This window comes from Leucopleurus acutus (genome assembly GCF_964270905.1).
Source record: "Leucopleurus acutus genome assembly, chromosome: 8".
Classification (NCBI taxonomy): domain Eukaryota; kingdom Metazoa; phylum Chordata; class Mammalia; order Artiodactyla; family Delphinidae; genus Leucopleurus; species Leucopleurus acutus.
This window is the reverse complement of record NC_139151.1, coordinates 98,455,734-98,470,648: the sequence shown is the minus strand read 5'-3', so window position 1 is coordinate 98,470,648 and position 14,915 is coordinate 98,455,734. Positions and strand designations below refer to the sequence as shown.

Sequence of the window (14,915 nt, the reverse complement as noted above, 5' to 3'; positions counted from 1 at the left end):
CCATAGTGGCTGTACCAGTTTACATTCCCACCAACGTTGTAGGAAGGTTCCTTTTTCTGCACACCCTCTCCAACATTTATCATTTGTAGACTTTTTGATGATGGCCATTCTGAGACAGAACAGTTTCAATGGCCTTTAGCCTTGGAGAAAGAGTAATGAATAATTATAACAACTTCAACTCCAGGAGACAAGATGGAAAATTAACATTCTAGGAGGACAGAAGTGAACATGTGTAAACTTGTGCTGTGCTGGTTTATGGACTGAAGGAGCACACAAGGTTTTTCAACTTTCTGGACACTAGGCAACCCTGTCCCTGCTCCTCTGATTAGAGTGACTCCTTCCCTCCACTAACCTGCTGAACAAGGACAAGAGTGATGAGGTCGAGAACCCAGATAGTGTCAACCTTCCCTCCCTGGTCATTTCACAGGGTGGGTTCTCTTTTCTATGAACCCTCCTTTCTCTTCTGAGAATGGTAGAACAAGTGTTCATGTGGGGTACTGGGCACTTTGGAGTGAAAGGCTCTGGGTTTAAATTCTATCCAGTTCAGCCACACTGAGCCTCAGTTTCCTTCTCTATAAAAGTGAGACTAAGGGCTTCCCTGGTGGCGCAGTGGTTGAGAGTCCGCCTGCCGATGCAGGGGACATGGGGTCGTGCCCCGGTCCGGGAAGATCCCACATGCCGCGGAGCGGCTGGGTCCGTGAGCCATGGCCGCTGAGCCTGCGCGTCTGGAGCCTGTGCTCCGCAACGGGAGAGGCCGTGACAGTGAGAGGCCCGTGTACCGCAAAAAAAAGTGAGACTAAGAAGTGCCCGAGTTGAATCATTGTGGGGATGTTTAACTGGAGCCTCAGAACGGGCAGGGGAGAGGACACGGATTATCCTAAAAAAGCGAGGGTCCTAGGAGCTTTAGTCAATTTTCTGTACTGCATACGTGAAGGAAGAAAAGTCAGATTCTGCAAACCAGACCTGAACCATATCTTTCCTAATATCTTTCTTTTATTGCAGGTACTTGCGAATGGGAAGGGAAGGAGAAAGGCATTGCCTGTACAGCGTGACCCTTCCAGTATCTGGCTCGTTGGCTTCACATAGCTTGGTTATCAGAGTAATGACAGGGACTGCGGGCCAAAGAGCAGCCCGGTGGTTCAGAATGAGAAGCTCAGATGGCGCACTGGCAGCCTCCCAACCTTGCAGAACCAGCTCCCTCAACATGAGACCCAGAGAGCAAGGGAGAGATTTCACGAGAGCTAACACCCAACTTTTTGCCTAGTGCAAGGTCCACATGACAAGCCTCAGCTCGGCAATTTGTGAAGAAAACGTACCTAAAAGCGCTCTGCAAGACCTGCTTAACTGTCTACACCAGAGGGAAATTTCATGATCTAAAGGTCGCTCCCCTTCATTTGTTCCTGCAAAGCTCGGTGTGAAGACAGCTTTCCAGGTGAGAACTCATGCCAAAAAAAAAAAAAAAAAGATAATCATTGCTTTATGACATCCTCTCCACTTAACATGAGACAAATCAAAATGCTCGTATTTTGTTCTGCTCAGAATACGATGACAAATACACCTAAGGAAAAGGAATAACTTCAACGTAAGAAACGTGTATCCGGCACCTGTTCTGTAAAAGGCAACTCGTTAGGTACTACGAAAAATTCTTGCAGTTTTTGGATCTGAACTAATACAGGAATGAGGAAAGATCTGGGCATTTTCTGGCACTAGGGGTGCTGAATGGAACACTTAATGCGTGAAAACACTCTGAACAGCACCCTGCTGAATCCTCCTGGTTATATTTTAAAGTAGGCAGTTTTTTGTCTCCATGAAGGTTGCTGTGCGTAAAGTCAGAGAGGAAATGAGTAGCTGAGTAAGGACAAGAATACAGACCAGACCTATTGTTTATTTAAATCGTATAATAAACAAACTTACTTGAAAGCTTTCGCCTATATTGCTACCACCACAATCTATCTTTTTATTTGTCTGTGTCCTCTTATAAATGTATGCTTATGTATGTGGTATGTGAACGGTTTTAGGCCCTACATTTTCTCATTTTATTCCAACCCTTTCCCATGTGTCCATATGTATAGGAATTGTGCTAATATCATGGAGTCGCACCATAGTTTATATTTCCTTTCCCTATTGTTGAACACTGGGATTTTGTTCAGTCCTTGCTTATCTTTGTGTAGCTTTATTGGATTCTGCTGGGAGCTTTTTTCTTCTTTTGAATTGTTTTCTTTGGATTAATTTCTTCTTCTGGGAATAACTAGGTCCAAAGTTCTGAATTTCACTCCCAAGGACACTGTCTGTTGCCCAGTTCTGCCAGCTCACAGTGACTGTGTCCAATGTCCTGGAGAATCACAGTCTCAGTTGTTTTCAATCTACCTTATTTATGAGACACCATGATTGGTTGTTGGTTTGTGTGTGCATCCTTGGAGGGTGGTTCCAAACCCTATACTTTTCAGGAAATATGGCAATATTACACCCCACAGATATTTTAATTTTGTTGAAGTATAGTTGATTTACAATGTTGTGTTAATTTCTACTGTACAGCAAAATGATCCAGTCATATATACATATATATATATGTTTTATAAATATATATATATTCCTTTTCATATTCTTTTCCATTATGGTTTATCACAGGATATTGAATACAGTTCTGTGTGCTATACAGTAAGACCTTGTTGTTTATCCATCCTATATATAATAGTTTGCATCTGCTAATTCCAAACTTGCATTCTATCCCTCCACTACCCCCCTCCCGCCTTGGCAACCACAAATCTGTTCTCTGTGTCTGTGAGTCTGTTTCTCTTTCGTAGATATGTTCATTTGTGTCGTATTTCAGATTGCACACGTGGGCGATATCATATGGCATTTGTCTTTCTCTTTCTGACTTACTTCACTTAGTATGAGAATTTCTACGTCCATCCATGTTGCTGCAAATGGTATTATTTCATTCTTTTTTATGACTGAGTAATATTCCTTTGTATAATATATACATATATATGTATGTATATCTATATGTCACATCTTCTTTATCCATTCATCTGTCGATGGACATTTAGGTTGTTTCCATATTTTGGCTATTTTAAATAGTGCTGCTATGAATATAAGGGTGCATGTATCTTTTCAAATTACAATTTTGTCTGGGTATGTGCCCAGGAGTGGGATTGCTGGATCATATGACAACTCTATTTTTAGTTTTTTGGGGAACCTCCATACTGTTTTCCATAGTGGCTGCACCAGTTTACCAACAGTGTAGGATGGTTCCCTTTTTTCTCCACACCCTCTCCAACATTTATTATTTGTAGATGTTTTAACGATGGCTGTTCTGACTTCACCCCACAGATTTTTTTTTTTTTTTTTTTTGTGGTAAACGGGCCTCTCACTGTTGTGGCCTCTTCCGTTGCGGAGCACAGGCTCCGGACATGCAGGCTCAGCGGCCATGGCTCACGGGCCCAGCCGCTCCGCGGCATGTGGGATCTTCCCAGATCGGGGCACGAACCCGTGTGCCCTGCATTGGCAGGTGGACTCTCAACCACTGGGCCACCAGGGAAGTCCCACCCCACAGATTTGACATTCATCTTTATGTTGCATCTTGTACTCCTTGTGAGTTGCCTCTAGATAAAAGATAAGATTGGCCTTCAGGAATGCTATACTTTTTACAGTCTTAAGATCCTCCGGATTCAATTCTATCTACTCTCTTGAATAAACAATCCAGTGATGTCTGGGTAGTAGCTCTTTTTTTTCTTATCACAGATGGCACGGTAGCACTGGATTGCATTCTGAACGGCTGCTGCAACTTTCGTGTACCGTTCTACGTTCGGGACCCGTGCCTCAAAAACTAGCAGTGCCCCCTCAAATAAAGAAAATCCCCTTGCCGTTTCCTACGTCGTGAATCTCTTCAGTTCTCCAGTTACTTCTTCTTCCTCTTGTGTCTCTTCGTCCTTTCTCTGGGCCTCCAATTCCGTCAGGTCTTCATCAGTCAGCTCCTTATGTGGCACAGCACGGAGTTCAGTGAAGTCGTCTTATTGCAGATCTAGCTCCAGCTTCTCGCTGAGGGTCACTAAGTGGCTGGAGACCTCTTTGGACTCCTCATCCACCTTCTCAAATCCACAAAAGTCGTGCACAAAAACTGCAGGTAAAGGTTCTTCCCAACCCCATTCATGGTGACGGCTGTAACCTCACGACAAGCAAATCAATGTTTTTTATGGCCTTGTAGATGTTATCATCCTTCCAAAATTGTCACAAGATTGTTCCTGATTCATCACTCGCCTTTACTGCCAGGTGAAAAGTGTGAAATAAATAATATTTCTTAAAAGTCACTATAATTGAGACTTCCCAGGTGGTCCAGTGGTTAAGACTCTGCATCCTAATGCAGGGGGCCCAGTTTCGATCCCTGGTCGGGGAACTAGATCCCACATGCCGCAATGAAGATCCCGTGTGCCGCAACTAAGACCCAGCGCAGCCAAATAAATAAATAAATAAACAAATAAATATTAAAAAACAAAAGTCATTATAACTCCTTGATCCATAGGTTGGATGAGCGACGCACGTTCGCATCTCTTAAAGTTCAAAACTTGAAATTTCGTATATAAGGGACTTATTGTATTCCACCTTGGCCAAAAACAGAAGTGCCCTTGCTATTCTAAAAGCACAAATTTACCCAGTTCTGGCCTGGCGCATGTCATCTCAGGCATGGTGGGTTTTAATACAACATCTTCTCAGAATACCTCTTCGGCGCCTTCCTTAAAAAGTAAGTTGGGGGCTTCCCTAGTGGCGCAGTGGTTGAGAGTCCGCCTGCCGATGCAGGGGACGCGGGTTCGTGCCCCGGTCCGGGAAGATCCCACATGCCGCTGGAGCAGCTGGGCCCGTGAGCCATGGCCGCTGAGCCTGCGCGTCTGGAGCCTGTGCTCCACAACGGGAGAGGCCACAACGGTGAGAGGCCCGCATACTGCAAAAAAAAAAAAAAAAAAAAAAATTCATGCAGTATACAGCACTTTAACTCAAGTGGGGAGAAGGAAGGGGGGGAGAAGAGGAGGGGAAAGAAAAGACAGTAAGGAAGAGGAGTGGTAGTAGTAATAACATAAAATATGTTCAGTGTTTACTATGTGACAAGATACTCTTTAAGCACTTATTTACTCTTTTAACGTATTAGCTCATTTAATCCTCACAACAATTCTATGAGTCAGGTAATACTATTATCCCACCTACTTTGAAGAAACCAAGGTAGAATTAGCTCATTTAATCTTCACAACAATTCTATGAGTCAGGTAATACTATTATCCCATCTACTTTGAAGAAACCAAGGTACAGAGAAGCTAAGTAACTTTCCAAGGTTGCACAGCTTATTACTGGTAGAGTCAGAAAAATCACTGATAGCAACTAAATTTCAAAAAAAATGTTATATATACTTTAGAATGTGCTTGTTAATGTAAAGTGAAGTTAATGACTAGAATTCATCAAAGTTTTAAGAAGGTGAGGTGAAAAATTCAGAAGGCAGGCTCTGCACTTTCTGCCAGTCTCATCCTTCCTTGGAATGGCTGATGACTTTAGTGAAGAGGACGCCAATAAAGAGAGACGGAAGAGGGCTCCGGCAATTAGCAGAGAACTTGCTGCTTTTGTTTCTGAATCTCCTCCTGCTCTTCTCATTCCAGGCTATTTCCTGGTTGTCTCTCCAGAACAGGCTGTCTTGCACGATGTTCCCATTGCAAGGTGCCCAGATGCTGCAGATGCTGGAGAAATCCTTGAGGAAGAGCCTTCCTACATCCTTAAAGGTACCAATGGAAAATTCTGAGGGGAGTAGGAATAGAAAGTTCCTGTGATGAAGGGAAAGAGAGACTAATATTTATTTATTTATTTATTTTTTGCGGTACGCGGGCCTCTCACTGTTGTGGCCTCTCCCGCCGCGGAGCACAGGCTCTGGATGTGCAGGCTCAGCGGCCATGGCTCACGGGCCCAGCCGCTCCGCGGCATGTGGGATCTTCCCGGACCGGGGCACGAACCCGCGTCCCCTGCATCGGCAGGCGGACTCTCAACCACTGCGCCACCAGGGAAGCCCAAGAGACTAATCTTTATTGAGCACCTGTTCTGTGCCAGGCACTGGTGCATATTTTCTCTCATTTAATTTGCATAACCTCTCTACAAGACATTTGCTGTTATGCCCATGTCACTGATGTGAAGGTGGAGGCTCAGTGAAGTGCTTCGCCCAATACCCCACAAATAGTGAGCTGCAGTGCTATGGTATAGACGTAGGAATGCCTGAGACTTAGCATTGCTTTTTGCTCCAAACTGACTCAAAAAGTATTCCCTTGCTCCTTTCCAAGAAACGTTCCATAATAGCACTGGAAACTTGCCCAGAGTTCTCCTACAAAGTTAGCTGAGACTACATGTTAATTTTTAAATTTGTTCTCCTAAAAGAACACTCGCCAGGTGAGAGGTTAACCGTCATGAGCCTTCTTTAAAATTAATGATAAGTCAATTTCTATTTCACTTAGATTTTCCAATTGCTCCGAACTTACGGCATATCAAGTTATTTTGTGCCTGACTCTGAGGACCTCTGTTAACCAAGTACAATTGATCAGAAATCTCAGGATTAAATAGAACATATACATAGATGCCCACATCCAGAACTGTTCAAGAGCAACTCTAATCATGGTCTGGGGTCCTCACCTGTGTTTTTCTTTAGCAACCAAAGGGATGGGGCCCATTCCAGTGGAATTTAAGTACAACCGTGTGTGTGTGAATGTGTGTGTGTGTGTGTATTTGGAGAACAACTTGTTTCCCTGAAAGTTTTTTGTAGAAAGAGAACTAGATTTCTACTGTTTTATAAGACACTCCTATAAGATGCATACATTTTAGATAAGATAAATGCATTCATCTGCCTCACCCCCAATAGATATGTTACTCCATCTTTCTGTATAAAGGAGAAAAATGTTAGCATTATTTTATTTGTAGATCATATGGCTTCATTTTCATTTATTAGAAATAGACTAATGAAACAACTCTCCCTGTTCTTTAATTACTGCCCGAAATGCTTTCAAATCAACTAATTTAATACTAAAATGTCACCCACTTTGGTGGATCTCACTAATATTAATCTCTGTTGCCTAATATTTAACTACTTTCACTTGATAATCCTTAAGATCCAGGCAACCTCTCAAAGAGACAGTCAATTTTTCTTAGAGGTTACATCAGTTATACATGTTATGAATGCTTGCCTAAGATATTTTTATGGTAAGTAGCTATTTTTGAAAATTCTTCAACCTAAACATTTTTCTTCCATGCTCTGTAGTATAGAATTTTGTGATTTAAATTTCTCTTTGGTCCTTGGGTTAAGTGGACCCCAAACATCTTGAGGAAACTCTTGGTGGTTCCCAAGTGTCCTTACTTGGAGCATCTCTGTGGTAAGATAAGGCAGCCCTCTTGGTTCCACAACTTTCATGAAGAAACAGCATTGGTTGTATATGAAAGATATACATTTTTACCCTAGTTGAAATCTAGAATAGCTGTTTGCCAGGTACCCTTAATGGAGGTATAACCTAGAACTCAATACTTGCTTGAGTCTTGTTGACAAAACGTCCATCTGTTCTTCTAAGTGTTGGAAATTAAGTACCATTTATTGCATGTGTCAACTCCAGCTGAGTCCATGTAGAGTAGCTGCCTGGCTCACTACGTTCTGAGTTCAGCAGAAAAAAAAAAAAAAAAAAGAGTTTTAATTAATTCAGCCCGGGGAATAAGAAAGAGGAAGAGCCACACATATTTTCAGATCCTGTAATGGACAATGTATTAATCTAAAGCAATTTTACACACCCCCAAATGCAAAGGCGTAAAAAGAAACATCTATATTTTGCCAAACTATACGGAATTTCTATATCAAGCCTCCATTCATGGCTGAAAACAATGATTTCAGATAAGCTCACATGTCCATATCCTTTGAACCAGCAGTTACCTGATGGATAATCTAAGAAAATATCAGGTGTCCATGCAAAGATTTCTGTGCAAGCATGCTCTGCAAAGACTTAGTTGTTAAAACGAAAATTTGGAAACAACTGAAATGACCCTCAGTAGACAAATGCACAAATGAACCATGATACAACCATATAATGGAATCCTATCATTAGAACATAATTGAAAAATTTTGTATTAATGAACATAGAGATACATCCACAATTTATTCAGTGGTGAAAAATACCATGTATCAGATCATTTTACATTTGTAAAATTGTGTATCTCTACGAGTATGAATAGAAGAAAGACTGGGAAAAGATAATATTAAATCCTACAAAAAAAAGAATGGTGTTCTTATGATCATTAACTTTATTTGTCCCAATATTTTACCATATACATGTTTGATTTATATTAGATGGGAAGAAAAAGCTCTCATCTGAGGTTAAAAAAAGAAAGTAGCGTGTGGAGATTTTAGACACAGATGCCTTATTTGTCCCTTTACCGCTGTAAAATTTCACAATTTCATAGACATAAACCTGTCCTCGTCAAACAAGGCACTTTGCCATCCCTTCCTAATAAGCTGACCCTCTCACTTTGTCCGGATACTGCAGGTTTATGGGACCGTCTTCCACATGAACCAGGGGAACCCTTTCAAGCTAAAGGCCCTGGTGGACAGGTGGCCTGATTTTAATACAGTGGTTATCCGCCCTCAGGAGCAGGTAAGGTGCCAGATGTGGAATGAATTTGCAACTATGTTTGTATTTGCTATGTGCCTACCGTGTGCCCGGCAATGTGGTAGACCCTGGGGCTACAGAAATGAATTGCAGTGATAGTGAACAAGTCCTTGCCTTTAAGAACCCCACAGCCTGGAGGAGAATACAGGTAAGTAAATAAATTACAACTTAGTGTAAAATGTTCAAAAATAGAAAATGTACAATATACGGAGATAGCACAGGCAAAAGCTGATTAAACTATGGAGTTTGGAGATGGAGGTTACAGGATCAGATTAGATATACTTCTTAGTGGATGTTTCATCTGAACTGGGTTTTGTAGATAAATATATCTTTGTTAGGCTGACAAAGAAAGGAGGACAGTCTAACCAGAGAAAGTAACAAGGACAAAGATAGGAAGGTATGAAACAGGACAGTTCGTTGGCTGATTATAAAAAATTTTTTTATAATATTAGAATTTCCATATACATTTTGGGGAAACATTTAGAAATTAGTGAAACTAAATAGTTAATACATTTCAAAGACAAAAAACCCTAAGTTTATTTTAAAACATCCAGTAAAACTATAACTTTATAAAAATACAAATATATCTTTCCTACAAATAATAAGTTATTTAAAATCCATGCAATTAAACAGTATATAAAATGAAGAAATTTATATTAATAATAAAAACTGAACTGCAATAAAATTATTTGACCTTTTATCTTAAATGGGATCTTAAGAAACAAAATGTGTTAGTGGTATCATTGCTGACTTGTGAGTGTATTTTTGTGCAACAATTCCAACAATTTTTGAAAAGGTTTCTAATTCTGCACTCAAGATAATATTTTCCTGTGCCTTCTTCCACATAATCACATCTCTTATTTAATAATTTGAGGGGATCTTTCTAAATAAGTGGTTTCTTTGTTTTTCTGTAATTACAATTTGTTCAACTCTTGTAAATTATTTTATGAAAGCATTCCTAATTGGTTTTCATCTTCTTTGTCTTAATTTAGTATAGATGGAAATGTCAATCCAGAAATGTCAATAACCAAATTTAATACTGTCATCTTCATAGCTTGTGTATTCTGCAAGTGTTTGAAATATAGAAAAATTTATTCTTGCAACAGAAGCTTTTCCTTGTCAATTGCTTTTCTCTTCTTCCTGTTGAGGAAGATGAAAATATAGAAGAATCCTTTCTAAATAGTTGTGTCTTTGCTTGAGTTGAAATTTTAACACAATATATGGGTAGAGAATAGTATTGTTCTGTAGTTTTTCATCATAATTTGAACACCTGAATCTCCCATCTTGATCTCATGATTTAAATGAGTCAGAAAAATTCTAAAGCACTAATACAAATACCAATATTTTAGTACTTAAAAATACCACAGTATAGTAGAATTTAGAAAAAAGTATTACAATCATGAAAAATAAGACATTTGTTTTGCCCCCCTTTTCTCAATGATAACAGGACATGACAGATGACCTTGATCACTACACCAATACTTACCATATCTACTCCAAAGACCTCAAAAACTGTCAGGAATTCCTCAGCTTACCAGAAGTCATCAATTGGAAACAGCATCTGCAGATCCAAAGTAAGTATAAAAGGAATGGAATCTGTGCTGAACCACATCTCCATCCTGAACAATTTCTCCTAGGACATGTATCTCCTTTCTCCAAGCCCCAGACCCTCAGCCTGCTGTCAGTTTTTTTACTCAGCTGCAGCTATACCTGTAAAGGGGGAAAAAACACCCTCAAAGCTTATACCTAATGGGCTTCATATAGAGGACTGTAATGTAATCCCCTGAGAGCTAAGGATTTATGGCATATTTTGTGGACATATCCAGGATGCCTTAGGGTGGTTGGGTATCAGAGCAGAGCTTTCCCCAGGGACTTTCATTCCCAGAATTGGAATGACAACTCATGTCACAGAACACCTCCTAGGTCATAAAGAGCAACTTATATGGTTATGAGCGTGGTCTCCAGAGTCAGACTACCTAGGATGGCATTTGCCTGTTACTTTGCCATGTGATCCTAGCCAGGGACTTGTCCTATCTGAGATCCTGACTTTCATATATAAAAATGAGGGTAATAATTGTACCTAGGACTTCCCGGGTGGTGCAGTGGTGAAGCATCCGCCTGCCGATGCAGGGGACACGGGTTTGAGCCCTGGTCCAGGAAGATCCCACATGCCATGGAGCAGCTAAGCCCGTGAGCCACAACTACTGAGCCCGCATGCCACAACTACTGAGCCTGTGGGCCACAACTACCGAAGCCCACGTGCTCTAAGGCCCGTACTCCGCAACAAAGAGTAACCCTCACACGCCACAACTAGAGAAAGCCCGTGCGCCGCAATGAAGACCCAAAACAGCCAAAAATAAATAAATAAATGAATGAATTTACTAAAAAAATAAATGATGGTACCTAAAACACAGCAGTGTTGAAAAGATTAAATGAAATCTTAGCTAGGAATTGCTTAGTGCAATACCTGAATGTTTCAGTTAACTTTCACTGCATAGCAAACCTCATAATTCTGTGAATCAGCAATTGGACTGGGCTTTGCAAGGCAGTTGTTCTGCTGGTCTCCTCTGGGTGTAGCTATGCATCTACAGTCAGTTGATGGGTGACTGTGTGCTGGTTGCTCTAAGATGGCCTAACTTACAAGTCTGAATGATGGTCTGACTGTCAGTGCTGGCTAGGCCCTGGTGACATCATGATAAGAGCACATGTCTTCAGCAGGCTAGCTGAGGCCTTTTCATGTGGTGTTGGCCTCAAGTTAACCAGAAGCACAAAGACATGGTGAGCTCCAATGTGCAAGCATTTTTAAGCCTCTCTCTGCATCAAATTTACTCTTTCCCATTGGTAACACAAGTCATATGGCCAAGGTCAGATGCAGTGCAGGAGGGGACTATTCCAGGGAATGGGTACAAGGAGATGTGGGCAAACTGTGGGCCATTACTGCAACAATCTACCGCATTGGGAACATAGTAAGTACTCCAGAGATGTTGGCAACTATAATTATTATTATTTTTAAAAATTTTATTTATTTTTGGCTGCGTTGGGTCTTCGTTGCTGTGCGTGGGCTTTCTCCTGTTGCGGTGAGTGGGGGCCACTCTTTGCTGCAGTTACGCAGGTCCCCCATCGCGGTGGCCTCTCCCATTGCAGAGCAGGGGCTCCAGGTGCGCAGGCCCCAGTAGTTGCAGCTCGTGGGCTCAGCAGCTGCGGCACACGGGCTCTAGAGCTCAGGCTCAGCAGTTGTGGCTCACGGGCCTAGTTGCTCCACAGCATGTGGGATCTTCCCAGACCAGGGATTGAACCCGTGTCCCCTGCACTGGCAGGCGGATTCCCAACCACTGCTCCCCCAGGGAAGTCCTGGCAACTATAATTATTATAACTCACCTTCTTTGATCATCAGAACTGCATGATTGGGCTTCCCTGGTGGCGCAGTGGTTGAGAGTCCGCCTGCCGATGCAGGGGACACGGGTTCGTGCCCCGATCTGGGAAGATCCCACATGCCGCGGAGCGGCTGGGCCCGTGAGCCGTGGCCGCTGAGCCTGCGCGTCCGGAGCCTGTGCTCCGCAACGGGAGAGGCCACAACAGTGAGAGGCCCGTGTACCACAAAAAACAAACAAACAAACAAAAAAACTGCATGATTATGTAGCCCAGAAAACTTAGTTCCAGTCCTGATATTGCCTCTAATGGCATGACCATGGCTGAATGAATTTCTAGGCACACTTTTGCTTTTCCAAAACAAGGAAAATTGCACAAATCCTGATTACATGAGCCCAGTCATACAGTAGCAGCACTGAGCCCATCACCAAAATTCTCTGACTAGAAATCCTCAGACACTTCCTACTCCACTGGAGAGCTTCTCCCTAGAATGGACATAAATCATTGCATTTCTCCTTATAATCCCATCCAGGTTCACAGTCCAGCCTGAATGAAGTAATACAAAGTCTTGCAGCCACTAAATCCTTCAAAGTCAAGCAATCACAAAACATTCTCTATGTGGCGATTGAGGCAATAAGGGAACTGGCTCCTTCCCTGCTGGATGTAAAGAACTTATCACTCAGCCATGGCAAACCCAAGGCCATGTGAGTTTGATAAAAGCTACCCTATGCTGCTTACGCCTCTCACTGACAGAGCAGCCTCCCAACTTCTCTTTCTGCTTTTACTGTCTGCCCACAATCGATCTTCTTCAAAGCGCCCAGAAGAATCTTTTTTAAAAACGTAATTCAAACCGTGTTTCTCCCCTGCTTAAAATACCCCACCATTTCTTTTCTCACCTGGAGTACATCAGGCCTATGTCAACTTCTTTGACCTGTCTTGTCCTTCTAGCTCACTCAGTCCGACAACATCGGCCTTCTTTCTGTCCCTCTGCCATTACAAGCTCACTTATACTCCAGACTTTGCGTTCGCTATTTCCTCTGCCTACTCTGTCTCTCAAGATACTAGAGGTAAGAACAAATATAAACCTCTAAACTCATGGACTTTGCTTTTCTCTTGGAACATCCATAGTGACCAAGAGATGTTTAAACTCTCATCGTTGGATCCTACCCACGCTGCCGTGGTGAATAAATTCTGGCATTTCGGTGGCAATGAGTGGAGCCAGAGATTCATCGAGCGCTGTATCCGGACCTTCCCCACCTTCTGCCTGCTGGGGCCCGAGGGGACCCCTGTGTCCTGGTCTCTGATGGACCAGACAGGAGAGATGCGGATGGGGGGCACCCTGCCTGAGTACCGGGGCCATGGTCTCGTCACCTACGTCATCTATTACCAGACCCAGGCTCTGATCAAACGTGGCTTCCCCGTGTATTCTCATGTAGACAAGAATAACAAAATTATGCAGAAAATGAGTCGCAGTCTGAATCATATCCCTGCGCCCTGCGACTGGAACCAGTGGAACTGTGTGCCTCTGTGAAGCAGCCCTGAATCCAAGACAGCACGGGATGGGCCTGAGGATGCAGCTGGAGGAGCCGACGGGTGGGTGGAGGGAAAGAACCAATTGTAACTGTAATCATAGGTAAAGGAGTGGACATCGTGTGGGTCCTGGGGCAGCAGTGTGAATGGTCGACAAGACCACCACCGTCGATGGGCTTGCCTTAGATATCTCAGCATAAGCAGCATCCGGTCCTCCTGCAGTGGTTTCATACTTCTGGTCCCCATGCTTCCAGTATCTCCGCCATGCTTCTTCATCTGCTACATGTTGCCCCAAATGGCTTCCCCTGGGACTCTTAGGGCATGGGCTGGTAGACACTTGCCAGTTTTTCCAGGGAGGGCTAACACTTCCTGGGCATTACAACTTATTCCTCTCTTTCTATGGCTTTTCCCTTAGTAAGGAGCAAGTGGAGTCTACTCTTTAGGTCTGTAGACATTATCCTCTCCTCTGATTGCTGCTTTATAGGTATATTCAATATGTTATATACAAATATATATGGTATATTATGTTAAATACGTTATGCATGATATAGCAGGTAGAGTTATTAAGAAAAAGACTAGGGCTTCCCTGGTGGCATAGTGGTTGAGAGTCCGCCTGCTGATGCAGGGGACACGGGTTTGTGCCCCAGTCCGGGAAGATCCCACATGCCATGGAGTGGCTGGGCCCGTGAGCCATGGCCGCTGAGCCTGCGCGTCCGGAGCCTGTGTTCTGCAGCGGGAGAGGCCACAGCAGTGAGAGGCCCACGTATTGCAAAAAAAAAAAAAAGAAAAAAGAAAAAGAAAGACTAACTTATGTTAGCCTGTCCCCCCCCAACCCTTCCACTCTGGGGAAAATGATTCAATATTGTTCCTAAAAGCTGAGCTTCCTAAAGTCACCTGAAACCCTCAAACAATAAAGAGATTTTGTGTTTGATTGTATAAGCTGAAGCTAAGTGGTTCGTGATGAGGAAACATGATGTGAGTTAACGGGGAGAGGAAAGTGGGAACACCCAGCCCCAGGAAGGTGGGGATTTATTGAGAAGAGATGGAAGTTGAGGGGGTGGGGGTTATAGCATGGATGCCTACTGTTCCGCTTGACCTTGGCATATTACTTCAAGATGCCAGAATTCTGTGTGGTTCAGACCATTGTCTCATGGGAGAATCTGGTTGCTGGTGTGGAAAGATATTCTTCCTGGTTGGGACAGATTAGGTGGGAGAGTTTCCTGCCCCAGCCCTTCGAGAGAAACAGCACTAAACACCAGTACCGGGCAGCAAACAGAGCATCTGAATGAAGGTGATCACCTGGATTAAGAACTCATTCCCTCTGGTCCACCTAAGCCTGAAATTAAG

General features: G+C 42.9%; 1 protein-coding gene across 2 annotated transcripts; it reads left to right on the top strand.

Annotated features, from left to right (window-relative positions):
- Positions 1-1,090: 1,090 nt before the first annotated feature.
- Positions 1,091-14,478, top strand: LOC309965827 (glycine N-acyltransferase-like). 2 transcript variants are annotated; one of them, XM_082845608.1, is made up of 7 exons: positions 1,091-1,432; positions 4,023-4,126; positions 5,643-5,762; positions 8,547-8,654; positions 10,117-10,243; positions 12,571-12,742; positions 13,167-14,478. In XM_082845608.1, the coding sequence occupies exons 3-7, from the start codon at positions 5,685-5,687 to the stop codon at positions 13,567-13,569; spliced, it is 888 nt and encodes a 295-aa protein (XP_082701734.1). In that variant the 5' UTR covers positions 1,091-1,432; positions 4,023-4,126; positions 5,643-5,684; the 3' UTR covers positions 13,570-14,478. The 2 variants fall into 2 exon arrangements, with proteins under 2 accessions (XP_082701734.1, XP_082701733.1); XM_082845607.1 differs by lacking the exon at positions 4,023-4,126 and having other exon boundaries at positions 1,092-1,432.
- Positions 14,479-14,915: the final 437 nt, after the last annotated feature.